The sequence below is a fragment of the Chanodichthys erythropterus genome, chromosome 9 (genome assembly GCF_024489055.1).
Source record: "Chanodichthys erythropterus isolate Z2021 chromosome 9, ASM2448905v1, whole genome shotgun sequence".
Taxonomy (NCBI): domain Eukaryota; kingdom Metazoa; phylum Chordata; class Actinopteri; order Cypriniformes; family Xenocyprididae; genus Chanodichthys; species Chanodichthys erythropterus.
In genome coordinates this window covers 35,878,224-35,906,104 of record NC_090229.1, presented here as the reverse complement: position 1 = coordinate 35,906,104, position 27,881 = coordinate 35,878,224, and the positions used below count along the sequence as shown (strand labels likewise).

The 27,881-nt window shown below is 36.5% G+C and overlaps 1 protein-coding gene and 1 long non-coding RNA gene across 5 annotated transcripts; both read left to right on the top strand.

Annotated features, from left to right (window-relative positions):
• Positions 1-5,613: 5,613 nt before the first annotated feature.
• On the top strand, positions 5,614-9,161 carry LOC137027350 (uncharacterized). 2 transcript variants are annotated; one of them, XR_010896025.1, is made up of 4 exons: positions 5,614-5,748; positions 5,877-5,953; positions 6,626-6,695; positions 8,383-9,161. It is a non-coding gene; the product is annotated as an uncharacterized lncRNA (long non-coding RNA). The 2 variants fall into 2 exon arrangements; XR_010896024.1 differs by having other exon boundaries at positions 5,614-5,953.
• Positions 9,162-11,892: 2,731 nt separating this feature from the next.
• On the top strand, positions 11,893-25,785 carry LOC137027349 (fibroblast growth factor receptor 1-A-like). 3 transcript variants are annotated; one of them, XM_067395460.1, is made up of 7 exons: positions 11,893-12,051; positions 13,950-13,982; positions 14,308-14,468; positions 16,873-16,996; positions 22,176-22,366; positions 24,139-24,283; positions 25,148-25,785. In XM_067395460.1, exons 1-7 carry the CDS (start codon positions 11,940-11,942, stop codon positions 25,261-25,263), a joined length of 882 nt encoding a protein of 293 aa, XP_067251561.1. In that variant the 5' UTR covers positions 11,893-11,939; the 3' UTR covers positions 25,264-25,785. The 3 variants fall into 3 exon arrangements, with proteins under 3 accessions (XP_067251561.1, XP_067251563.1, XP_067251562.1); XM_067395462.1 differs by having other exon boundaries at positions 13,950-14,030; XM_067395461.1 differs by lacking the exon at positions 13,950-13,982.
• The last annotated feature ends 2,096 nt before the right edge of the window (positions 25,786-27,881 follow it).

The following is a 27,881-nucleotide window of genomic DNA, read 5'->3' as shown; positions in this document are numbered from 1 at the left end:
CTGTCTAATCAAATGTGGAAAATAGACTAACTACCACTAATAAATTTAATTTGATCTAAACTGTTTTCTGATTTTTACAGTTCATTTATATTTAGTCATAGATATATAGTCATAGTTTATTCCCGGAACTAAAGTATGTAGGGTTGGTTTCTGGCGGGACCCTCATTAGTGGCGCACGCTAGGTGTTCTCTTGGCGCGTTTGTTGTGTTGCTGGCATTTTAAACTAATAAATGTTGACTGCTTTGGTAAGCCGAATTAATAATTAAAGACATATTTACATGTATGTTTTATTGGGATTTTCAGGAGGTTATGTGCAGTTATTAACTGTATTTGTATTTTTGTCATTTAAATGTATATGCTTTGATTAGCATTAGCTTGTGGTCGCGTGCTATTTTACATGTAAATGTGCCTTATTTGTGTCTTTACAGGTATGTTTATGGCTTGCTTTCAAGTCCATATATGTTTAATTATATAAATAAAAATAAAATACAAATACTTTTTATTTTAGTTTTTTGTACCGGGGTGTAAAGGAATAAGGATGGCACTCTATAGTATTTATTCATATATTAGTTAATGATGTGTGATATGTGCATCATGTCATGACTTTACTTGAGGGGGCACAATCATAATTAACTCATTATTAACTAAGCATATACTAACATCAACTAATGGTTGGTTAATGTATACTTATGTCATGACTTTACTTGAGGGGGCACAATCATAATTAATTCACTGTTAACTACTTACCAAATTCAGCTCATGATTATCATTAACTTACTATCAAACACACATGTACTAACAGTATTCAGCCCAGTTAAGTGATGTTGTGTGACACTTCAAAAAGTCAGAGAATGGAGGTACAGTATGATCACGGCCTGCGTCTGGATGGAGAGTGATCTTCTGAATCTGATACCAGCAAACGCTCCCTGACCTTAGTTCATGTTTCCTGTTTGGTTATTTTTTTGGGAACCGATTCCTCAGGAACTGATGTAAGTCACAGTAGTTTTGTTTGATAGGAAAGAATATCACAAAACAGATTAAGACCTTTTAAGATAAATAGTGTATTTAGTATTTTATATGTTTGATAAGGAGGATAATCCTGTGCCTTTCAGTGATGTTTATAATGAAGCTGCTGATGTCAGTAGTTTAAATTCTGACAATAATAAATTGTTTAAATTTATTTCAAAGTCCAAATATGTATTATTCCTTCTTATAGAGACTGTTTGATTTAGTTTACCCTAAATGTTAATTAATGCATTAATTATCAAACATGTATTAACGCATAGTTAAGGCTTCTGTTTTCATGCATGAATCCCTATGACTCCTGTCGTAGTTAAGGATCACTCTTCATTAGTTCATATCTTAACTAATCTTGAGTTCATGTTGAAGTAACTATTAATTCAGGTATTAGTTCATGGTTATTCATGTACTGTTATTGTAAAGTGTTACCGTTTTATGTAAGCATGTAGTGAATGATCTTTTTAGGAAGATGAAAATTCATAAGATTCTTTTATTATTATTTACTATTTTGTGATTTTGAAGTTATATGTTCAAATCCAAAATGGACTGCACATAAGCAGTCCAATGAACAGCTATAGAAGGAAATAGCTATATAATGCTTTTGCTACTTAAGGGGAAAAGTATATTTTATTAAAATTAAATAAATATATTTTGTGTTTTGTTTTTGGATTTGATGGATCTGAATTTGCTTAATTAATGCAATCTAGTGTACAACCGTGTAATGTGTATTAAATATTATGAAAAACAATGATTCATTCTGAAATGCTTGAGTAAAATATAAATTTTATGACAAATTAATAAATGTTTATCATTTTTAGTGTTTAAGCATTATGTTCAATTTATATTCAGTTAATCATTTGACAAAACAAGTTGATTAACTTTTAACATTTATAATATAAATATTTTATATAACGTAACTTTTATGTGTTTGTGTGTATATGATTAAGCTATTAACAGATCGTGAGAATCTATCAGTCTAATTAATTTCAGTTAGATCGTTTTAATAAAATATTTGACATTAGAAAGCTCCAAATGGAGCAATTTGCTCCGCCCACTTCCGGCCTCAGGCTGTTAGTCTGGCGCTGTCATCCTCAGACTGTCATGACGTATGGTTCTGCTGTTCTGCAGTTAGTCCTATGAGTTTACCGCCCGTGGGCACCATCTAGCTGTGAAAAAATGAATAACACTTTATCACCACAAAATTTGAAAAAGATGCAGCTCACGTGTAGGAGAGCATCACCAAAAAAAGAATTTGATCAATTTTATCAGTCTTTTATCAGCAGTTTTTCAGCATGAAAATGTCCAAATGTAATGTAATTTATTTTCTAGAACATTAAAGGTGCCGAAGAACGTGTTTTCAAAAGATGTAATATAAGTCTAAGGTGTCCCCTGAATTTGTCTGTGAAGTTTCAGCTCAAAATACCCCTTATTTTATTAATTTTTTAACTGCCTATTTTGGGGCATCATTAAATATGCGCCGATTCAGGCTGCGGCCCCTTTAACTGCTCATGTTCCCCGCCCCCGGAGCTCGCGCTTGCCTTAAACTGCATAAACAAAGTTCACACAGCTAATATAACCTTCCAAATGGATCTTTACAAAGTGTTCGTCATGCAGCATGTCTAATCACATAAGAATAGTATTTATTTGGATGTTTACATTTGATTCTGAATGAATTTGAGGCTGTGCTCCGTGGCTAAAGCTAACATTACACACTGTTGGAGAGATTTATAACTTAATAAAACTGTGTTTATGAATTATACAGACTGCAAGTGTTTAAAAAATGAAAATAACAACAGTCTTGTGTCCGTGAATACAGTAAGAAACGATGGTAACTTTAACCACATTTAACAGTACATTAGCAACAAGCTAACAAAACATTTAGAAAAACAATTTACAAATATCACTAAAAATATCATGATATCATGGATCATGTCAGTTATTATCGCTCCATCTGCCATTTCTTGCTATTGTTCTTGCTTGCTTACCTAGTCTGATGATTCAGCTGTGCACAGATCCAGACGTCCTGCCTTTGTCTAATGCTTTGAACATGGGCTGGCATATGCAAATATTGGGGGCGTACATATTAATGATCCCGACTGTTCGTAACAGTCGGTGTTATGTTGAGATTCGCCTGTTCTTCTGAGGTTTTTTAAAATGAGATTTATATAAGAAGGAGGAAACAATGGAGTTTGAGACTCACTGTATGTCATTTCCATGTACTGAACTCTTGTTATTCAACTATGCCAAGATAAATTCAATTTTTGATTCTAGGGCACCTTTAAAAAGTGTTCTATCAAATGATACTGACTATCCTTGCTACAGTTTTGGAGTTTGGAGTTTGGAGTCTTTGCTTTTGTGTTTGTCGCTCAAAAAAAAAAAAAAAAAAAAAAAAAACTTCAGGTCTTAAATACATCTCAAGACATTATAAGGTATTATCTATAAGGTAACAATATAATAAGATAACCTTGTTTGAAATGGGTTTGGCTAAAAGAACATTTTGGTTTTGTCTATACTACTAGGTACTTATACTATATTGACTGGGTTAAATAGAACTGCACTACTAAAAAGAGACTAAAATACAATTTTCATTGACTAAAACTAGACTGAAATAAGACTAAATCCGTTTTTGTCGACTAAAACTAAGCGAAAATAGTCGTGGATAATTCTGACTGAAATAAGACTAAAATGCTCAGACTTTTAATCGACTGAAACTTGACTAGACTAAAAAGAGTATGAATGTTACTAAAACTAATAAAAACTAAAATGACATCTTGACACAAAGACTATACTAAAACTAATATTAAAACAGGCTGTCAAAAACAACCCAGCTAACACACGACGTAACAGTTACGTAATGTATTCGTACTTTTTGGTAATGTCATGACTTACTAACTGACAACGTAACTACGACGTCGCATGCCAGTAATTTCATTACCTTCAGATTACCATCTCACAACGTCGTCAGTACGTTCTCCTAACGTTATAAGATTACCCAGAACGTTCCAGATACGTCCTCTATTCGTAATATATTGGTAATTCCATGACTTACTAGTAACGTAACTACAACGTTGTATGCCCGTAATAATAATATTACCATCAAATTACCATCACAACGTCGTCAGTACGTTCTCCAAACGTTACAAGATTACCAAGGACGTTCCAGATACGTCCTCTATATTCGTAATATAATGGTCATTCCATGACTTACTGGCAACGTAGCAGCAACGTCATGTGCTCGTAATTTCATTACCATCATTTACACATTCTTTATATGTTATTATTACCAGAATTTGCAATATAAAACGTGTAATTAAATGTCAGACACAAGACTGAAATGTCCCCTTAAGAAAAAAAATGTTTCTTTTCACCAAATCAGAGTATGGATGACTGCTTTTTATATATAGTGACGTGACATACAGCGCGCGCCTCCACAAATGTAGTGCGCGTGTGTATTTTGATAAGAGTGTAAAGTTCATTTTTCTGAGAGGAGAATTTATTTTTCCGAGGTGACAACGAATAAATGGCTTTTATAAAAATGTATAAAGTTAACTTTGGAAAGACGCAAAACCTTTTTTTATTGTTATGTTTACGTTAGTGCAGGTGGCCGTTAGAGTTGCCATGGCAACCGGGAAAACATTCAAGCTGCTGGAGAGGACAGCGTCGACGTTTCTCCGTGTTTCTCGTCAGTTTTATAGCAATAAAGTTCAACAACTGCGTCAGATTGGTTAAGTAACATTACCCACAGTCTACTTTAAGTACTTTTGTTAATATTTTTACCTTTGTGATTTCCTTGATCGTCTGAAATATATGTTATGCAAAATGTTACGTTAGCATATGTTTTTAATGATACTGAGAGCAAAACGTCTTGAATGGTTTTATTTTATGTTTCGCTGTAGGCTATATGTTTTTATTTATAGTTTGAGTGTATTTCATTATTTTTATTTGGAGTTTTGTTCATGTTCTGTGTGTTTTTCAAAATAAATGAATTGAATTCATTTCGAGTCTGCATTCATCGTTCACAGCTGTTGGAATAGCCTTTACATTAGTTTGGGCAAATGAGGACATAAATTAGGTTAAACTACTGCATGTCCGCCCATAGAAAAATAAATAAATATAAGAATTACCAACTGATGACCAACACACAACTATTGATACACAACGTTGCCACGACGTCGCAGTTACTGGCAACGTCACAAAGTTACGTTGTGGCGAAGTATAGGCACCTTTCACTTTTCCGGTTGCCACGACGTAACTAGTTACGTCGCCACGACGAAAGTTTGGTCACCAAATTACGTTGCAGTTACGTAACAGTCACGTATTTTGGTTAGCTGGGAACACTACTACAATCCCAGGATGCACTGTGAGAGCTGTTTGGTAGTCCTGAGGTGTTAGTGATGGAGGGGGAGTCAGGTCTTTCTGCTCACACTCTTCCATCCATGAGTGCGGAATCTCGTTGTATCTTCTGTAGCGCTGAGGGAGGCCGACGGTACACTGTTAAAAATTGCTGTTAATTTACGGCAAAATTTTAACAGTATAATCCTGTTATATTAAAAAGCAGCGCATTACTGTTTTTTTACGGTTGGTGAAATGACATACACAAATTTTAACAGCATTTTACCGTATTTATTCCACAAAGGAAAGAAAACAGTACTTAACAGTATTTTTGGAACTGAAAACTGCAGCGAACACATCTGGATTTTTATCCGTCTTTACACTGTGATTTAACCGGTGAGTGCACCTTTGCCTTGCTCCTTTTACACAAGATAGGCTACACGTTTGCAATTGCAAATAACTGTGCAAATAACTGTAATAATTGTGGATGCTGAGCTTGTAACTGTTTTATACGTCCATTTCAGTGCCAAACCTGCCAACCGTGCAAACTGCGTCACAGAGTGGAGCTGGATTTCGGATTCATACATTTCCCGAGTACGAGGTGAGTTCACTATGTATACCTATACAAGTTTTTCAAATATGATATACTATAAACTCTTCTGCAAAGTAAGCCTTTAACATCATAGCAACAAAGTAATATCGATGTAAGTTATTTCTAACGCGCTGAAATTGTCGTCATCTCGTTTGCTAATTTTAGCTTAAGATCTTTTCATTTATTGGATAATATAGCCTACATTTAGTTTATATTAGACAAAACGTTGATTTCGATAACGTTGTGCTTGCAAATTTGGGTAAGCTTGTTCTAATTTGTACATAACTGTATTATGAGGGGAGTTTTTCTTTTGTTGCTGTTTTGCTTCTTTAGCGTTGGGTGTATTTTGGATTACTTCGACCAAGGTTAGCTTGATAGAATAAGTTGCGCGTTACTACTCAGTAAGTTATTATGTTGATGGTTTGTATTGTAATGTTACTTTGCCCAGTACAGTAGGCTAAATGACATTTTATTTCAGTGGAGACTTTGTTGTTGTTGAGATTTTCGTGCCCAAAGACTGTCCAATTTGACTCGCTGTTGTTGTTTATGTTCTATCATGGTATTATTGTCCTAACAACTGAAATAGACATGCTCTTTCCTAATTTAAAAATTAAATGCATACATTACAGGCATTATTGTTAGTGTATTGAGTCTGTCCTCATCATTGTAACTGTGTCTTAGGCCTCTTCCACTGCAGCTGATGTAGAAAGGACACTTGAACAACCTGCAACTCCTCGACTGATACTCCTTGGTATGTATAGAACTAGTCTATTTTATTACATAAGCCTCTAAGGGTGTTTTTTTTTCTTCTTTTTTTTTCTTTTGTATTTCAGCAAACATGGTAAATGCTTTTGTACAACACTGAAAGGGACAGTTCACACAAAATAAATATGCTGCCATCTTTTACCCACACTCATGTCATTCCAAGCCCTCAAGACTTTTATTAATATTTGTTATGTTATGACTTTACTTGAGGCACATGACTAATTGTTAAAGGGTTAGTTCACCCAAAAATGAAAATTCTTTCAATTATTACTTACCCTCATGCCATTTGACACCTGTAAGACCTTCGTTCATCTTCGGAACACAAATTAAGATATTTTAGTTGAAATCCGATGGCTCCATGAGGCCTTCATAGGGAGCAATGACATTTCCTCTCTCGAGATCCATTAATGTACTAAAAACACATCTAAATCAGTTCATGTGAGTACAGTGGTTCAATTTTAATATTATAAAGTGACGAGAATATTTTTGGTGCACCAAAAAAACAAAATAACGACTTATTCAGTGATGGCTGATTTCAAAATCATAAATGAATCAAAGTGTCGAATCTGCAGTTCAGAGAACCAAAGTCACGTGATTTCAGCAGTTTGGCGGTTTGACACACGATCCAAACCATGATTCCGCACACTGATTCATTTATGCTCCGATGCTTCCTGAAGCAGTGTTTTGAAATTGGTCATCACTATATAAGTCGTTATTTTGTTTTTTCGGCGCACAAAAAATATTCTTGTCACTTTATAATATTAATATTGAACCACTGTACTCACATGAACTGATTTAAATATGTTTTTAGTACATTAATGGATCTTGACACACAGATTCACAATGATCTGATGCTTCATGAAGCAGTGTTTTGAAATTGACTATCACTAAATAAGTCGTTATTTTGTTTTTTTGCCGCACCAAAAATTTCTCATCGCTTTATAATATTAATATTGAACCACTGTACTCACATGAACTGATTTAAATATGTTTTTAGTACATTAATGGATCTTGAGAGAGGAAATGTCATTGCTCCCTATGAAGGCCTCACGGAGCCATCGGATTTCAACTAAAATATCTTAATTTGTGCTCCGAAGATCAACAAAGGTCTTACGGGTGTGAAACGACATGAGGGTGAGTAATTAATGACAGAATTTTCATTTTTGGGTGAACTTACCGTTTAAGTAATATGTCATTGTGGTTATGGGTTTTGAATTAATTTTGAATTAGTTAATAGTCATGTGCCTCAACAAGTAAAGTCATAACAAGATACCTTTGTAAATCATTAGCTAAAGATTATTTAAAGCAGACAACTGGAAGTTGAAATGCATGGCTTTGACCGATTGTGGTAATTAACACGTTCATTTACATTATTAGTTAATATAATATGCTATTAGGGAATTAATATATTATGACACATTTAACTAATAACAATATAATGATTACTTAATCTATTAAACATATAGAAACTTTATTAGTTGCTGATGCAGTAATCATTAATTAATGGTTTAGTTCTTCATAAGTCATACATTAACTTGATTATTTGTGCATTAGTTAAGCATGAATTAATGCATATTACCCGTATTGTAAAGTGTTACCTTAATTTCTATTCACATTCTCGTTATGTAAACTTTTACCCACACTAATTCTGAATGTATGCATTTGTTTTTCAGACACTTCATTGGAATAAATCCTGAAAAAGGCACCAAGGGTGGACAAGACTTATCACACTCGGGTTGCCAGTCTACTTAAGAAGCTAATGGACTTAAAGCGTTAGTTCACCCAAAAATGAAAATTTTGTCATTTATTACTTACACTCATGTCGTTTCACACCCGTAAGACCTTCATTAGTACATTAATGGATCTTGAGAGAGGAAATGTCATTGCTCCCTATGAAGGCCTCACGGAGCCATCGGATTTCAATGATAACCGTAGACCTCTTTAAGTCATTGGATTTCAACTAAAATATCTTAATTTGTGTTCTGAAGATGAATGAAGGTCTTACGGGTGTGGAACGGCATGGGGGTAAGTAATTTTGAGAATATTTTGTGATTTAAAGTGGCTTTATTTTTCAAGTTTTTCAAAGTTTTAATAAAGCACATTTTGAAGTTACTCTGCATTGTGTTAAATTTGTAATGTTTCAAAGGATATATTTGTACATTGTATTATGGTTTTAAAACAAGACGTCTAAGGGGTAATTAATAAAATCAAAGAAATATCTAGAAAAATAGTTACACCTTTTTTTCTTAGCAGTCCATTTCTCAATATAATAACATTTGTAGCTTACAGTTAAAAAGTGCAAATAAACATTAATTAACTGTTAATACTTTTGACAGTAATTTACTGTTAATGTAGAAAATAACAGCTTTATGCTGTATTTACAAAAACAGTAACAAACTGTAAATTTCAACAACAGCAAGACACTGTTAATTTAACAGTAACTTGCTGGCAACCGTGCTGCCAGTTACTTACTGTTTTTTAACAGGACAATTTTTAACAGTGTACGGACTCACACGCACTCAGTCACTGTCCGGTCACGTTCGCATTAGGACTTACCTCCATGCTTACCTCAAGGACTCCTGTTGTTATACTTGCCTGTCTCCAGCGTTTCCAAGTCTCCTCCAGTTTTCCGTCTGTGTGTGAGTGTCTTAATTCTCTAGCGTCTCGTCTCACCATTGTCATCCAGGATATCATCATCTCTACAACACGCAAAGGACAGTATCACTATTCTATCAATCATCATTCACTTCTACATCTACCATTTACTCACCTGCTGCACCATTTACTCTGCTGTGTGTCAATAAAGAAACCATTGTCTGTTACCTCCCGTCTTCGACCCTTCTGTACTGTAACATCCCGAAGGTATAGACCAAATTATACAGAGGACTGCAACTCAAGTAAAAGCGCATTTGAATGTTAGTTTTGACATTTAGAAGACATTTTTCTTCATGCCTTCCTTTTGCGTGATCGCAAAATGTTACAAAATCACATAAATGTCATAAAATCACAGGGTCTTCAGGACGAACATGGATCCCCACTCATACCATTTTCACTGATTTCAAATGATTCTCAATTGAGTGGTTTAATGACATGTGGAGTTTTCTAGTGTCCTAGAAATACATTTTCGCTGTTAGCCTATAAGATTAAAAATAAATGTTTATTTGTTTTCTCATCTTGTCGACTCACTGCGTTCCACTGTACCTTGGATCATTTTCATTCCCTATTAAAAAATCTTTCATTTGTTTTATTCATCTGCCAGGACTCTCTGTGAACCAAAAAATGCTTTTGTTGAAATTAATTTAGAGTAGTATGTTATCTCTCAGCTCCAGTCCTCAGGACCCACCTCCCAGAATGGTTTAAATGTCTCACTTAATTACACCTGTTTAAACTCATCAGCTTGTCAGTATGTTAGTAGTTGTGTTAGGTTATCTGATTTATTTATTTTTATAAAATTATATTTTTTTTATACATGTGTTTTCCTCCTCGTCTTGAAAAAACAGTAAGAGGCTGTGCAGGTTAGCCATATTGGATTCTGAATTCAGGGTTGTTGTTGTTGTTGTTCCTTGAGGTTTCCTAGTCCGAATTCCAACTTGAGGGGACGTTTAAAAGTTCCTATTGAACTTGGAATTTCCAACTTCTGAGTAAACGGATCACACCATAAACTCTGCAAGACGTTGTGACCCTCCAGCTGCAGGATTGATTGGACATCCTTGGCTTATACACATCCTTCCTTCTATTTCAGCTTTTAGAAACTCTCCTTGCTGATGACCATTGTCATGTCAAAGAAATTTGCAGACACTTTTCATTGGTGTAAAGAACATAGAGGAGCAGAGCTGTTAATGATTGATGACACGCACAGAGCCTTCTTTAGAACTTCCGAAATAAGCCAGCTGGAAAATTATTAATTTTTTGAAATAACAAAACTTTAACAACATGAGGGCAGATCCCTCGAGCGCAGTTGATGACGCTTTGAAGTGACTCTCGAGTGAACAAGAACGTTCCAATATACAAATAACGTTTCCTTCGATTCCTCCGTCCTCGTTTTCTTTCCTTGCATCATCCCCTCTCATCCTATAACACGCGAGGAAAGGAAACGAGGATGCACAAATAAGAAGAACTGAGAAGCACCCTGAGTTCACCCTACAAGAAATGGCTAATAGTTGCGAAAAAATGCTACTCTGCTGCCACCTGCTGGTTATTAATGTCTTTTTTATTTTTAAATAAAAGTGTTTTCTATCAAATGTTGGATTTCCTACATCTTGAAATGTTTGGTTTTACAAATGGGGACAATCTCAGAAGGACGAACAAATAATGATTGTACTAATCACATTAAAAATAACATTTGAAGTGCTGGAAAAATGTTGTGCGTGCATAATTTTACAGACATATTTCTTTTTTCCAACGTTCCCATTAGCTTCGTCTTTGCATTAGAAAAGAATTAACTGCATTAAAATATAAATACAACATTAAAAAGTCAACCATTTATGGTTTTGTGTACAGCCAGTACAGAACAATCAGCTAACAGTTCACCGGAAATGCCTAATTACGCTGGCTTAACCACAACCAGGAATTGGCTAACCATGCATATGGTCAATTGAACGTCGTAGGCTTAATCCCAAATGCCACACTTATATGCACTTGTGGACTTACAACTGCTGCTGCGTGCGCATGTCCCATTCATAAATTTAGGTTTCAGACAGGTGCTCGCGAGAGCCCCCTTTTTGGCTCCTATGCACCCTCGATGCGCACTTCAGCTGAGCCCCCAAATCTGCGAGCTACGCAGAGGACTTTACCCATCAGTTACAGCGGCATTATGGAAAGTGAGTTTAGAGGAGAATTAGAAATTTGTAAATAAAGGAAAAAATAAAGAATGAAAAGAATAAACAGGAAAGAATTCATCAGTCTGGCCCTAATAGCTATGGAGTGTCTACTGATGAATGTTCATAAAAAAGCTCAAACATTTACGTCAGCAAATTCATTTGGTAATTATCAAGCCTTCTATCTTGGGGTTTTATTTTCTTCCAGGATCCATGCAGTTGTCATTAGCATAAGAATGGTTGTGTAGGAGGAGAAAAAATATTAACCAATAATATCCTAGCCTTCATTTCACTATCTAATAAAATCCAGATGGTTAAGTCTCGCCCCACTGAAGATTCTGTTTTCTTGCACAACAGTGCGGAAGTCCTAGCTGTTTTATAGAGAGCTGAGCTGGATGTAAACAAAATCCTTTATGATGATGATGATGATGATAATGATGATGAAGACCATGCTGCTGCTGCTGATCTCATTACTCCTAACTCAGTCTCTTCAGTCCCCGGGCAGACCAGCCACCCAAGATGAAGGTAAGTCTTTTTGTGGTCCTCTTGTTGTATCATATAATAAACCATCAATAATAAATGATGTCTCAGACTCAGACACTTTGCGGTTAAGCTCCCTAAAACAGTTTTTAAATTGGCTATATCCTACACTTTCATGTCAGCTTTTTCCACTCAAATCCACTTGTTGCTTACGGTTTCTTTTACCAAAACAGCTCTGATTGTTTTTCACCTTTTGTCTAACCTGAAATTAAACAGGATGTTTTTTTGCAACAGTATCTGGTAACACTTTATTTTTACGGTCCCTTAGATATTCATTTGACTATAAGGATGTTGCACCTACATGACAACTAACTCTTATTAGAGTATTAGTAGACTGTCTGCTTAATATCTGATAACACTTTATTTCGATGCTTCCCAACAGACATTCTACTGACTATAGGTAACTTTACAACTACATGTCAACTTATTCTACTAACCCTAACTCTACCACTAACAGTCTACTTCTCAACTAATACTCAAATGAGAGTTAGTTGACATGTAGGTGCAAAGTTATATATAGTGAACAGAATGTCTAAAGGGGACCATCAAAATAAAGGGTAATCAGATTTCTTAATGTATGCATTAATTGACTTCTGTTGTGATTGTCTAACCTCATCTAAATCATTCAAACATCATTAAGATTTCTCAAATACTCATTACATAGTAGTTACTACAAGTCTCGTCCTCCCCTTGAAGGTGTTTTTGCTTATCTGTGGGTGCCAAATGCTATCAGCATTCTGGATTAAAGGGATAGTTCACCCAAAAATGAAAATTTGATGTTTATCTGCTTACCCCCAGTGCATCCAAGATGTAGAGGACTTTTTTTCTTCAGTCGAACGCAAATTATGATTTTTAACTGCAACCGCTGCCATCTGTCAGTCAAATAATAGCAGTGATTGGGAACTTGAACAATAAGAGTCGAAAAAACTTCCATAGACAAATCCAAATTAAACCCTGCGGCTCGTGACGGCACATTGATGTCCTAAGACACGAAACGATCGGTTTGTGCAAGAAACCGAACAGTATTTATATCATTCTCTAATACACCACTATGTCCAACTTCGTTCAGCTTCTGGCTAGTGAGGTCTGATCGCGCTCTGACAACGGAAGTGATGTCTCGCGCTCATTGAAGTATATGGGTGAGACATCACTTCCGTCATCACAATGTGTTTTTTGACCTCACTAACAGGAAGCTGAACGAAGTTGAACATAGTGGTGTATTAGAGGTAAAAATTATATAAATAATGTTCGGTTTCTCGCACAAACCGATCGTTTCGTGTCTTTGGACATTACTGTGTCGTCACGAGCCGCAGGTTTTAATTTTGATTTGTCTAAGCAAGTTTTATTTACTGTTATAGTTGAAGTTCCCATCCACTGCTATTATTTGACTGACAGACGGCAGCGGTTGCAGTTAAAAATCATCATTTGTGATCGACTGAAGAAAAAAAGTCATCTACATCTTGGATGCACTGGGGGTAAGCAGATAAACATCAAATTTTCATTTTTGGGTGAACTATCCCTTTAAGTAACCGATAAACCAGATTGAATGGAAACACTGTATCAAAGAGTATATAGTATTACTCTTAATCAGACTTCATTGTTTAACCAGGACAGTTAATTTAGTGCAATTAATTATTTTAAAATGTTCAAAATTGATTTGCATAATTCAAATGTTAATTATACCCCCTAATGTAAATTCATTTTTGAAAGTAATTTTTAGATTATTTTAATAATTCAAGCTTGAATTCTAACAGCCTTAATTATAGCACATTTTTTATATATCTTGTTCTTAGTGGTATCCCAGGTGAAAAAAAAAAAAAAAAAAAAGATTTGTTTTAACATCATAACATCCTCATTTTATTTTATTTTCTGTTCTTGATCAGATGGATTGGATTTCTCAAAAAATGATGATGAAGGTAAGCCTTCCTCAGAAGAAGCCAAATGATGTAGCCAGAAACTACTTTGTGAGTCATTCTTGTCCGGTAAACTCTGGCTCAGATTTTTTCTGTACTAACCTTTTTTTTTACAAAATTGTAAGGATTGTACTTTAAAGCAGGAGTTATAGCAGGAAACATTTTGTCTAATAAACCACAGGCATCTTGTAGAATGTACAAACCTTCATTCTTTTGATTGTCCTGATATTGTTCACATCATAGTTTCATTTAGTTTAAAAAAATAGTTTCAAAATGACCCATTTATTTTTCCCCATCTTATTTTCTGTTCTTTCTATCTGTTCCTCAGCAATGGCGCCCTACTGGACTCATCCTGAGAAGATGAAGAAGCTATACACGGTTCAAACCAGTTATAATGTAATGTTCTATTGCCAGGCCAAAGGTAACCCTACACCAACGCTCAAGTGGCTCAAGAACGGCAAAGAGTTTACGCGAAAAGGAGCTTTTGGGGTGAGGGCACTACATGTGCTGTCATCATCTATCAAGTTCTGTCTGAGGTTTAAATGAGAGATGATCTGTCTTAACTCTGTCATACTCTCAAGTATAGCTTGTGTGAAATTAGTCCACTAGTGTGGAACTAAAGGGCTCATGACACAAGCAATCAAATTCTCTGATCTTTTGACAGGGGTCATTTTTTATTATAAAAATTTCTCCTCACAAGCTGCCAAACGACTCATTTTTGCTTCAGTGACACATCAAAGCCTTAACCTTATCAGTAGGGATGTCCCGATCACGTTTTTTTGCCCTCGAGTCCGAGTCCGAGTCATTTGATTTTGAGTATCTGCCGATACCGAGTCCCGATCCGATACTTAATAGCCTACATAAAAAAGAATAAAGAAGAGCGAAAAAACAGATCCAGGAACAGTGCTTTTCAGGTTTTTCAGGTATTCAGTTTTCAAATAGTAATCAAATATAAAATATCACTGCATATTATCTTTACTGTATAAAATAAATAAAGATTAATCATTATTGAAGTTACAAAAACCATTCAGTCAAGAGCAGTGAGTGATTTCTTTGTTATTTGTTGTTTGATTTAACATTAAATACAGGCAGCAGGAATAGTTGTTTTCCCTTTAAGACATGCACGATCCAGTACATACTGTTCCACATGCGCTGTCTTTCTCGACTAATATACGTTCACTTAAGACATAACCGACTATGTTTGCCAGGATACTCGCTAGGACGGGCATGCTGACATAATTTTTGTATGAATGTGGCCGCCGAAGCGCAAGACTTGAAAGAGAACTCAGTATTCGCGCGCTGACTGGAATAAGCGTGTGCGCGCTTCGGATGAGCGCACACAAGTCTTCTCACAGCGCGTGCGAGTTCTCTTTCGCGTCTTGTTCTTTAAGGTTTAAATCAGCATGGCTTAAACGAGTTAGTTTAAATACAGACAGCAACGTGTGCTGTTCAGGTCTCACCTGCGCTCGCACGCTATCAACACCCGGGTGATGACGACGTAAATGACTGGACATTAGAGCAGACGGCACTCGCAGTGAACAGTTTACAAAGAGTGACTGTTTGATTATCGTTGTTGTAACGTTTTGTGCATCCATCGACTGAAACATACATTATCTGAACTCTGTCTGTTTTCCACGTTGCTATTTTAAACAAACCATATTAACCAATAGATGCGTCGTCATTCGAGATGGACCGCACTGCAGTGCAAGTGCGGTCCGTAAGTGGAGAACCGTATGGTTCGATTTTTTACCGAGAACCGTTGCACCCCTAATACATATATATCCGAGTCCTGATCGGGAGGAAATGTCCGATTCCGATCGAGTCTGAAATCACATGATCGGGCCCGATTTCCGATCATGTGATCGGATCTGGACATCCCTACTTATCAGTTTCTTAGCCCCCCAGCAGTCACCAAAAAGAACAAAAAGCATCAAAGCATTCTACTTGTGGGATGTATTAAGCCTTCTGGGCCCTGTTTACACCTGATATTAAGATGGGTTTTGGTCTATTGGATCACAAGTGGATGACACTTAATACAGGTGTAAACAGGGTCTAGAACTTTCTGAGCTTGTCCGCTTTCGAACACTTCCAGAGGTAGTCGAAAACGCATTCAACCTGATTGCTTTAGTAGTGTAAATGCTCAGATGGTCAAATGTGTTCAAACAGCCACTAAAGGCCGTCTCCTTGCCACCTACTGACCTAATGTGTAAACATTATGGAAAGCGAGCTAGCCAGATGGGATTTAAACTTTGCTGAAGACCCAAGTTTGGGTTGAGGACAAAACATACCAAGCACAATGTTCTCTCACCATTCCTGATTTCGAACACACACTGTTGCTGCTGTCAGAGCAGAAACGAAAGCTGCTGCTCTCTGTGTGTTTTTCAGTCGTCTACAGTGGCGTTCAAATGTAAATTGCACAAGCTTACTTTGTCCATTAGATTGAAAGATCTGTAAAACAAACAAACAAAAATAGATTTACCCGCCCATAGACCCTCCCTTGAAGAAATCAGGACAGGAGTGGTTAAAAGATCTCATCGACCAAAACACATCTTAATACCAGGTGTAAACAGGGTCATGGTGCCAAACAATAGTTTTATGTGAGGAACAGATCAATATGTAAAAAGATTTGTATTAATCTTCCATTAAGATCCCATCAAGTGTTTTTGAAAATGAAATCAGGCAGACTCACATCTGCGGTTCTGTAGGCCAAGAAGCCAACCATATTTTGCCCAGCCATGTGTGAGCTTAATTTCGTCACAATAACCAGAAGAGCTCTTATGTTTCCACATGATAACTGACAAATCAAAATAAAAAATATATAAAAACAAATAATAAAAATGTAAAATATGTCATTCATAGTTCTTATCAGATATGTATCTCTGTTACTGCACAGGTTCTAGTGCACATGTGGATCGTCATAATGACGTCGGTGGGACCATCAGACAAAGGCAACTACACCTGCCTGGCGGAAAACAAATATGGCAGCATCAATCACACCTACCAGCTCGATATAGTTGGTCAGTCATATTTCTTTTCTTCTCTTGCATATTAAAAGTTAGTTTGATATAAATGTCATCTTCAAGGACAGGCACATGTACTCTGTTGATGGGGTGTGGTATATAATCCATTGCAAATATAAGTGTTTGAAGCGTTTACAGGATAAGGACAGAGTATTTGGAATAAAGTAATTCAAACACATTCTAGACTTGCAAATTTGTACTGTCAAATCCTCCTGAGAAGTTCCTGTTTACGAGTTTAGAGGTTGTAATTGCTGTGTGATGTCATGTGTGTGATTTGCGTTAAAGGGTTAGTTCACCCAAAAATGAAAATTCTGTCATTTATTACTCACCCTCATGTTGTTCCACACCCGTAAGACCTTCGTTCATCTTCAGAACACAAATTAAGATATTTTTGATGAAATCCGATGGCTCAGTGAGGCCTTCATAGGGAGCAATGACGTTTCCTCTCTCAAGATCCATAAAGGTACTAAAAACATATTTAAATCGGTTCATGTGAGTACAGTGGTTCAATATTAGTATTATATTCATTGTGATCCGAATCTTCATGAAGCAGTGTTTTGAAATCGGCCATCACTAAATAAGTCGTTATTTAGGTTTTTTTGGCGCACCAAAAATATTCTCGTCGCTTTATAATATTAATATTGAACCACTGTACTCACATGAACTGATTTAAATATGTTTTTAGTACCTTTATGGATCTTGAGAGAGGAAATGACATTGCTGGCTATGCAGGCCTCACTGAGCCATCGGATTTCAACTAAAATATCTTAATTTGTGTTCCGAAGATTAATGAAGGTCTTACGGGTGTGGAACAACATGAGGGTAAGCAATAAATGACAGAATTTTAATTTTTGAGGGATCTAACCCTTTAACTAATTAGAGAAAGGACTATTTTTTTAAATTGGGCTATTTGTGTGTGTGTGTGTGTGTGTGTGTGTAGGTGTGTGTGTGTGTGTGTGTGTGTGTTCTTATAGTTTATGTTCCACAAATATGTATGTAACGGAGCTGATACGGAGCAGGCAAAGGCAATAGCGTAGCGAACCCAAGTGCAGATTATTTACAATGAAAATCCAAAAACATAAAACAAACTATAAACAAAATCCAAAGCATGAAACTAACCATAAACAAAAACTTGACTAGACTATAAACAGATCTTACACATGGAAACATGGAACAGCAACTTACTTTAATATATGGCCAAATAACATGGCAAACAAAAGGGCTTAAATGGGGATCACATGAAAGAATAGCTGTATCTAATGTTGAAAAGGCAGAAATGTTAGCAGAGGTGTTTGTTAAAGTACACAGTAACAATAACATATTAGACGAATAGAAAATAAGTAGAGAACAAAGTAGTAGTTTTCTCAAAGTAGAAAGGAACATCCAAATATTCTTATGAAAATGACCATTTTGATGTGGAATTTACATTACATGAATTAAAGACAGCTGTTGGGGGAGTTATGCATACATCTCCAGGAAAGGATGAGGTGTGATATACAATGATTGAAAATTTATCTGACATGTCTTTGAATGTTATATTACGTCTTTTTAATAAAGTGTGGAGCACAGGGAGATGTCCTTCTTTGTAGAAATATGCGGCTGTTATCCCTGTCTTACAGCCAGCCAAGAACAAGCATAATGCTACAAATTATAGACCTATCACATTAACATTGAATTTAGGTAAGTTAATGGAACATATGATTGTGAGCAGAGCACACTGAACCACATGTTAGAAAGGAAAGGGATTATTTCACCTCAACAGAGTGGCTTTTGTAAAGTATGCAGTACATTAGATGCTGCCTTATGTTTAGAGACAGACATAAGAAAGCCTTGAGATAATAAAGAGGTGGTAGTAGGCATATTTTTGATATTGAAAAGCTTATGACATGCTTTGAATGGAGGTGCTCTTAATAAAGTCGGAACAAATAGGGATTTAAGGCAGAATTTTAACTGAGTAAAAGAGTTTTTGCTTAATAGAATAGTTCAGGTTAGGGTTGGATCATCATCTTCCAGGATATGTAAAATAGATAATGGTACTCCACAAGGAAGTGTGTGCAGTCCAATTGTTACAAAACTGCTCCCAGACTAAATGAAGATCCAAACGCAGCTTTATTAGAAGGACAATCCAGAAATGTAATCCAAAATACAATGGGTCAAACACAGTCAATCAGTCCAAATAATCAGGGAAGCAGGGCAGACAGGGAACTCAGGGGCGACCTCCGTGGTTGTAAAAAGGCAGACAGGAAGTTCATTGGTGGTGGCCATGATGGCTGGGAGCTCTGGCATAGCGGTCATCTTGTCCGAAGACACAAGTGTAGCAACCATCTTGTCTGAAGATACAGGCGTAGCGGCCATCTTGTCCGAAGACACAGGCTTGGGGGCCATCTTGTGAACAGGCTTGGTAGTCATGACATGAAGAAACTCAGGCTTGGCAGACATGATGTGAACAGTCTCTGAATTGGCAGGCATGATGTGAACAGTCTCTGGATTGGCAGGCATGACGTGAACAGTCTCTGGATTGACAGGCATGATGTGAACAGTCTCTGGATTGGTAGGCATGACGTGAACAGTCTCTGGATTGACAGGCATGACGTGAACAGTCTCTGGATCGGCAGACGTGACGTGAACAGTCTCTGGATTGACAGGCATGACGTGAACAGTCTCTGGATTGGCAGGCATGACGTGACATGAACAGTCTCTGGCCTGGCAGGCATGATGTGGAGAGGCTGTGGAGTAGGAACCACAGAACGGGATATAAATCATGATAAATTATGTTTTCCAAAATGCCAAAATAGATAATGGAAGATCTCTCTATGCACTGTAAACCCGAATAATTTGGGCTCACTGTATGGGAACATCATAACTCAAAAAATTTGATGTAACTGATTATGATTAAGTTACAATGTTCCCAATTTTAAATATGCAGAACTATCAAGTTGAGTTTGTAGTACTCATACTTTAACATGTTAACAATAGCATAGTATAACACTTACTGACTGAGTACAGCAACTTTAAACATGTAACTTATCTACTGTCAAACCAAATAACAAAACATTAATCCCTACTAAATCTCCCTTACCATTAATCTTGCACAAAAAACATTATATGACACTTAATTTTAGCATTTACTCTCCCTTTCGAGTGCCATAGGCAAAGCATGCTGGGAAATACAAATCCCACCCCAGTTTCAGTTAAACTAAAGTTAGTCTAAATTAAACGAAATGAGTTCATACAACTCAAAACAATGACACAGTTCAGTTTACTTGAAATATGTCAGTGCTGTGAACTCAAAAGAAAAATAAAGTTGTAAATACTCATAACAGTTAATTTAACTAAATTTGTTCAATTTAAGTTTGTCCTACTCAAACCAATTAAGTATTTTGAGCATTAGGGTTTATAGTGTGATGACAATGGTTACTTTATATATCACATGTAAGTCATACAAACTAAGGTTAATGAAGGTTATGTTATGTGTGATTAATCGAGATTAATTACAGAAAAATATGTGATTAGTAGTCCTGAGGTTCCTATACCTGCACATGTGGAAGGACAAGACAAACATATGAACACTGAAGTACAAATTCCAATGAGTAAAGCAGAAATAAATGGAAGAATTCAAGAACATACAGTATGAATAAAAAGTGGCAAGAAATGTGGGACAGGGAATTGATGTTACGTGTACTGGTAGAGAGATGAGGCAGATGCGGATTTCCACAATAATATAATGCTTTTAATGTAACAAAGGTAAGGAACGCCAACATACACAGTAAACAACATTCAGAACGGACAAGGAGTGAAGGGAGTGAGTGTCATATAAAGGGAGTGCTAACAATAGAGTCCAGGTGCAGGTGATCCGTGATGATAGGGAGATGACGAGGGAAGTGAGTGCAGGTGTGGAGAACAGGAGGATCTTGGGAAATGGAGTCTAGGAGAACAAGGGATCTGTAACAATTGAAGGGCAGACACCTCTAAAATATCCCAAAAACAAGTTGGTAAACAATTGAGAATTGGTAAAGCAAGAAGTGTTATTTAAGAAATTGAAAGATATATGTTTAATCAATTTCACTCTATCAAATCTATTAAGTTGTGCCTGAGGACAGTCAAAAATACAGAAAGAAATACTTTTAGTTATCTCAAAATAACAGGATTAGAATGTATAATTTATCTATGGCATATGGAATTTTATTTTAACATTATTATTATTATAATTCCCCCCCATGATTGTTTTTGTTTTTCCTTCCTGTTGATGGCCGTACTAGTTGGATTGTCCACCACCATTAAACCGAACTAGAAGAACATGAAAACCCGAACACAGACGTGACGGCATATTTTGAAGGAATTACAACATTACATGATCTATGTCCCTGGAAAACAAATGGTTTAAAAACACACTAAAGTGTGTGTGTGTGTTTTCTTTTTTGAAATTCAAAAAAATGGCAAAAGTTTTTTTTTTTGATTGGTAGGTTTAGGGCAAGTGTAAGGGGATGTAATATACAGTTTGTACAGTATAAAATCTATTACGCAAATGGAGAGTCAATTCAGTTCAATTCAATTCAAATGTCTTTGTATAGCGCTTTTCATGAAACATATCATTTCAAAGCAGCTTTACAGAGAATGCATGTCAACATCACAATTTAAACAATGCAGTTAGCAAATAATGTAATAATTTAGGCAATTAATTTACAATCACTGTTAGCAGTTTAACTGAAGGTAGAAGCAATGAGCTCCTGGAAAAAAGAATTACATTAACAATAATTAGGATATAGAAATTGGGCAATGTGCATGTTTATCCAGATGATTGCGTCTTCTGAAGTCCTCGCAGGAGTTAGTGTCCATAAACCACATATGCCAGTTGTGTGCGTGTGTGTGCACGTTTTTGTGACATTTCAGGGCACAAATGTGTATAATGACATGGGTATGACATATGTATTACAAGAAGAGGTGACTTATGAAGACATTACCCCATGTCCCCACTTTTCAAAAGGCTTATAAATCATACAGAATGAGTTTTTGCGAGAAAGTAAAAGTGTGCACAGTTTCCTGTGATAATTAGGTTTAGGGGTAGGAGTAGTGTTGAGGGAGAGAAAATACGGTTTTTACAGTATAAAAACCATTACGCCTATGGAATGTCCCCACAATTCACAAAAACAAATGTGTGTGTGTGTGTGTGATACAGAGCGTTCACCGGACAGGCCAATCCTTCAGGCCGGGTTTCCTGCTAACCGTACAGCAGTGGTGGGTAGTGACGTGGAGTTTGAGTGTAAAGCCTACAGCAGCGATCTTCTGATTCAGATTCACTGGCTGAAACACATCGAGGTGAACGGCAGCAGAGTAGACACTGGTGGATCACGTGTTCGGATCTTGAAGGTAAAACTTTTTTATTAGTCTGAGATTGACCTCAGACAAACCGAAGTGTGTTTCAAGGTTGTCAATTACAATGAAAATTCTCATGTTTTTCTACACAAAATAATGTAGTGACACCTCAGAGTTTACAATATTTAATCATCCTACAGTTTGTAAAACTTAAACTGAAATGAAGTTAACGTCTTGTCAAGCACTGGCATTAGAAGTCTATGGAGCAAACATAAACTAATTGTCCCATAAAGTGGATTTAAACACATTTATTTGTTTCTGTAGTAATCGATGCTGCCACAGATATAAGACACAGTTGATAGTGCTTAAGTTTTATCCTGGAATGTTCCTTTAAATAGAAATATCAGAAATCAGTGTTGTCCAAAGTTCCTTACCTTTTCTGTTGCCGATAAAAGTGTGTCTGCAAATTACTTGTCCATTCTTTAAAGTAACTTCATTAGAGCAGTAATGGCAGGTGTCCAACAAGGACACTGGAGTCAATTCAATTCACATTTATTTGTATAGCGCTTTTCACAATACAAATCATTTCAAAGCAGCTTTACAGAGAATGCATGTCAACATCACAATTTAAACAATGCAGTCAGCAAATAATGTAATAATTTAGGCAATTAATTTACAATCGCTGTTGGCAGTTTAACTGAAGGTAGAAGCAATGAGCTCCTGAAAAATGAATTACAATAACAATAATAGGATATAGAAATTGGGCAATGTGCATGTTGATCCAGATAATTGCGTCTTCTGAAGTCATAGGTGTTGGTCATCTTAAGAGGATGGATCCAAACTGAAGCTGATGTCATCTCTAGTCCCCTCGGGACGGGTGTCCTGAGGTAAAACAGAAAAGCATATGGAGAATAATTAGCCTAGCTGCTGTTCATAACATTAAGCAAAGATAGTCATGTGCAATTGATCTGGTATGAGATGCATTATGTGAATGCTTGGCTAAAGAGATGCGTCTTTAATCTAGATTTAAACTGGGTGAGCGAGTCTGAGCCCCGAACATTATCAGGAAGGCTATTCCAGACTTTAGGAGCCAAATGTGAAAACGCTCTCCCTCCTTTAGTGGACTTAGCTATCCTAGGTACAACCAGAAGTCCAGAGTTTTGTGATCTTAAAGAGCGTGAAGGATTGTAGGGCGATAGAAGATCAGTTAAGTACAAAGGAGCTAAACCATTTAGAGCCTTATAGGTCAGTAGCAATACTTTATAATCGATACGGAACTTAATGGGTAACCAGTGTAGAGATGATAAAATTGGTGTTATATGATCATATTTTCTTGACCTGGTAAAAACTCTAGCAGCTGCATTTTGTACTAATTGTAGCTTGTTTATTGAGGAAGCAGGACAATCAGCTAATAATGCATTACAGTAATCTAGTCGAGACGTCATGAAAGCATGAACTAACTTTTCTGCATCAGAAACAGATAACATATTCCGTATCTTAGCAATGTTTCTGAGGTGGAAGAAGGCTGTTTTTGAAACATACTGTATGAAATATGATTTTCAAAGGACAAGTTGTTGTCTAATATAACACCCGGGTCTTTAACTGTCGAGGATGGAGTGACAGTACATCGTTCTAAATGCAGATTGTAGTCTGAAAGATTCTGTGTACAGGTTTTTGGCCCAATAAGTAATACATCAGTCTTATCTGAATTTAACAGAAGAAAATTACTAGTCATCCAATGTCCATAAACATGATCCAAATATCCTCTTTCCTCTGGTGGGTTTTCCCGGAGCTCTCTGGCTTCATCCTGTGGTTCTTTTCTCTAGACGGCAGGCGTCAACACCACAGTTAAGGAGATGGAGGTACTTCAGATCAGGAATGTGTCTTTAGAGGATGCTGGAGAGTACACCTGCTTGGCTGGGAACTCTATCGACGTCTCCCGCCAGTCTGCGTGGTTGACTGTCTATGAAGGTATCTTTGATTCCTGTGTTGCTCTCTTTGGTTGACTGCGACAGTTCACACTGTGGTTTGAACACTTTGTAAACTGTTAAAAAAATTAATAAAAATCTGTTAAATTTATGTTAAAAAAAATCTGACAGCTGTGGTTGCCAGAGTAAAAAATGTGATAGTAACATTAAACCAACCTACTGAAGCACGATCTGTTTTGTACCTTTGTAATAGACTGAAAATCACCTAAAACAGATGGTGATGAGAAAGTCACATGATGAATCAAAGGTAGCAGGGAATTCTATGAATGTCAATTTGCTGGTTTTCACTGTAAATTACACAACTTGTTCTTTTTCAGTTCTTTTTCAGTTCCTTTTTCAGTCCTGCTTCCTTAATAAACAAGCTGTAAAAAAACACTAAATATAAGGTTAGATCTATTAGTTATTCACAGTATATAGTAAGGAAACTTTCTGTTAACCATTTAACAGGTTTTTACTGGTGCATTTTTACAGTCTTTTACTGTTAAAATCACAATCATTTTTACAGTGTCCGATAGTTTGATTTTAAGGCACAAGCTATTATGTTTAAGTTATTGTCAGTGCTAGTAAATACTAATTTATACAAGCAATACAGTGGTCTTATACTAGCTAGCTACCATTGATTATTTGCTGCTTGAAAATGAAAACAAACCATTTTAGTCAGAAATGATTTGAATTACTTTGTAAAGGTCACTGTAAAAAGTGATAACCTTCCATTATTAAAGAGTATCTACCTGATTTAACCCATAAGAATTGTTTACCATTTTTATTCAGTGTGTTTATACTGCAATTTTGTGACATGATCCTGCCACTCATGTTTTTTAATGTCTTTCCCTTGTCTTTTTTGAAGTGCCCAGTGCCCAGGACATGATTCCAGCATCATCCTCCAGTCCAGCTGGGCTGGTCCTATGCTTGTCTTCTGTACTGTTACCTGCCCTGTTACTGGTGTTTTCCCCCTCATGGTAGTTTGTGTTCATTTGTTTGTATTTTGAGACAAATAAAGTCCACCATTTCATCTGCACCTAAAGCCGGGGACACACTTAACGATTGTAAGAATTACAATAAATTGATACTTATGACTGTTCGTGCTCAAATGTGTCCAGTCAGAGCCAGTTGCATTCAGTCTGCGATTACAGTCGGTGTTCAAATTCCATGTGTAAGTATTTAAATCTGCTTCAGTCGCAGGAAACAATCGCTGTTTTTCTCCTTCCCCAAACAGTAACATACAGAAAAATACAAATAAAATTTTTAATTTCCTAAATGTTAATGTAGGTTAAGATGAAATTCTTTTGATGGAGAGTGAAATGTTTGTGTAGTGAATGGTATTTTGGAGAATATGGAAATTCATATGATTATTTTATAACTTTCTATTTTGTTTTTTTATTGTCAAACAAAAAAAAGTCAAAAATGGACTGTGCATATTCCAAGAAGGTCAAAAGGAAATTGAACAAGTCTGTTTTAAGATTAAGCTGTCAAGACGTTCAGTGATTAAATGAAGATTAAAATGAAGATTCTGCAAAGTATATATGTGTGTGTGTGTGTTTTTTTGTTTGGGGAGTCACTTTGATTCAGTGAGTGAATAGACTCCCGACCGACATTTCAATAAAGTCTCATTTATAAAAAGAGCAAGCTGGAGTGGTGTCTTGGTAAATGCTGCACAGCAAAGAAGAGGAGCACTAAAGATTCTAGTTCCCATATTGTAGTGGTTGATAGTGACATTTTTTATGAGGAGCCGTGTAGGGCGAATTGTAGGCTTATTTAACTTTCTGAGGTCAGACGTGGTTTCTTATGATAGAGTTATTGATAAATAAAGAAAATAAGGGACAATTTTGGTTCAGGAATCAGGGACAATTCCAAAAATTTCTGAATCTTACAGCCCTACAGATGAGGAAGAGGCAGAGTTCATCAGAGCTCCTTGATCTTCTGAGGGAGCCTGGCATAGGCTTGTTTAAATGTTTTAATAAAGGTAAAATATGTTTTAATAAAAGTAAAACTAAAAGTATTTTAATAAAATATTTAAAGGGGAGAAGTTTACATTAGAACATGCATTTTAACATCGGATTTTGATGTTAAATCCACTATTTTATATAGAATTGTTATAATCTACACAGTATTTAATGCAATTACATCAGAAATAACTGTAATTAAATTATAGAAAAATTAAGAGCAATCCCTCACTTTACTTTTGTCAAGGGAAAAGTTATTAAATTACAGTAATTAATTACTTAGTAATAAGTTACTCCGAACACTGCATGGGGGAACTTAGAATTCGTTACATTTGTATAACTACTTAAACATACATACATCCTCATTCACTCACACACACAGCCTAACCTAACTATAGTCATGGTTGTGCACGTATGCAGACATGTCTTCAGGGGCTGAGAGTTGTGCTGCAAGTCTGGCCCGGGTGTTGTTGCCAGTATGCTCCAGGTCCACATCCATGCTTTCCTTATGACCATGGGTGACATTTGACTCTTGAGTTGGGGGGGCATGAGAAAAAAGTGCCCATCATTTTGCGAGCAACTGGTGATAAAGAAAAATGCCACATCGCAATATTGAAAAGATTTCCATTTTAAATTACGAAGGTGAGGTAGTGTAGCCTGGATGCCAGCTGAACTTAGCCCCGCCCACAACATTTTGAGGTCGGGAGTTCGGTCTGGACTCGATCCGTAGAGGAGTAATTATGCCCGAACAGAAACTGTTCGGACCAATCACATTGTCAGGGCGATGATTGACAGATTATCACCAGAAACGTAATCAGCCACGTCATCAAAGAGCGCTTGGGGAGTTTGATTGACAAGCGATCTAACCAATCAGAACGCCGCATCCGCTATTTTGTCCGACAAAGCAGTCAGTAGTTAGAAGATTAACATCGGTGGAGTTAAACTTGAAAAATTGTGCATATTGACGTCTTTCCGCGTTTCAAACAACATTCATTCTCATGTTCATTCATATTTATTTGATGCTATAAATGGACAAGTAGGAAGAGATCGGTTTACGAGCCTCTTGAGCTGAGGCGCTTCAGCAATCTGTCACGATCATGGTCACAACACATTAACGAGCCACAAAACGGTTTTTATTGTTTGAATTTTTTAATAACTACACAGTTTGAAAGCTGGGGCTCTGTAACCTGTCCTGTCTTGTCTGTCGACGTGTTGTCAGTTTCCGCTTTGCTCCGCGATGTATTTTCCACTCTGTGTGGCGTGACAGCGCTACGGCTTGTCGGACAAAGCAACAGTAACTAAGGGGGGCGAGTCTTTGCGAAAGGTCAATTCGTTTACAACAATGATGGCTGTTGTTGAAGAACTGAGATGTGTAGATTCCGCCATCGCGTCCGTTATAGAAGATATCGACAGCGCATTAATTTTAAAAGAGGAACAGAGGACCGCGATCAAGGCATTTGTCGATGGGAAAGATGTCTTTGCCGTCCTTCCTACGGGATTCGGCAAAAGTTTGATTTATCAGCTGGCCCCGATGGTCGCTAAGAAGAGTTCTGTTGACAACTATGCGTCGCTCAACATACGTCACTTACTCTGTAGCTCTGATTGGTTGTAGGTCTATCCAATTGAGGTCTTTCCTGG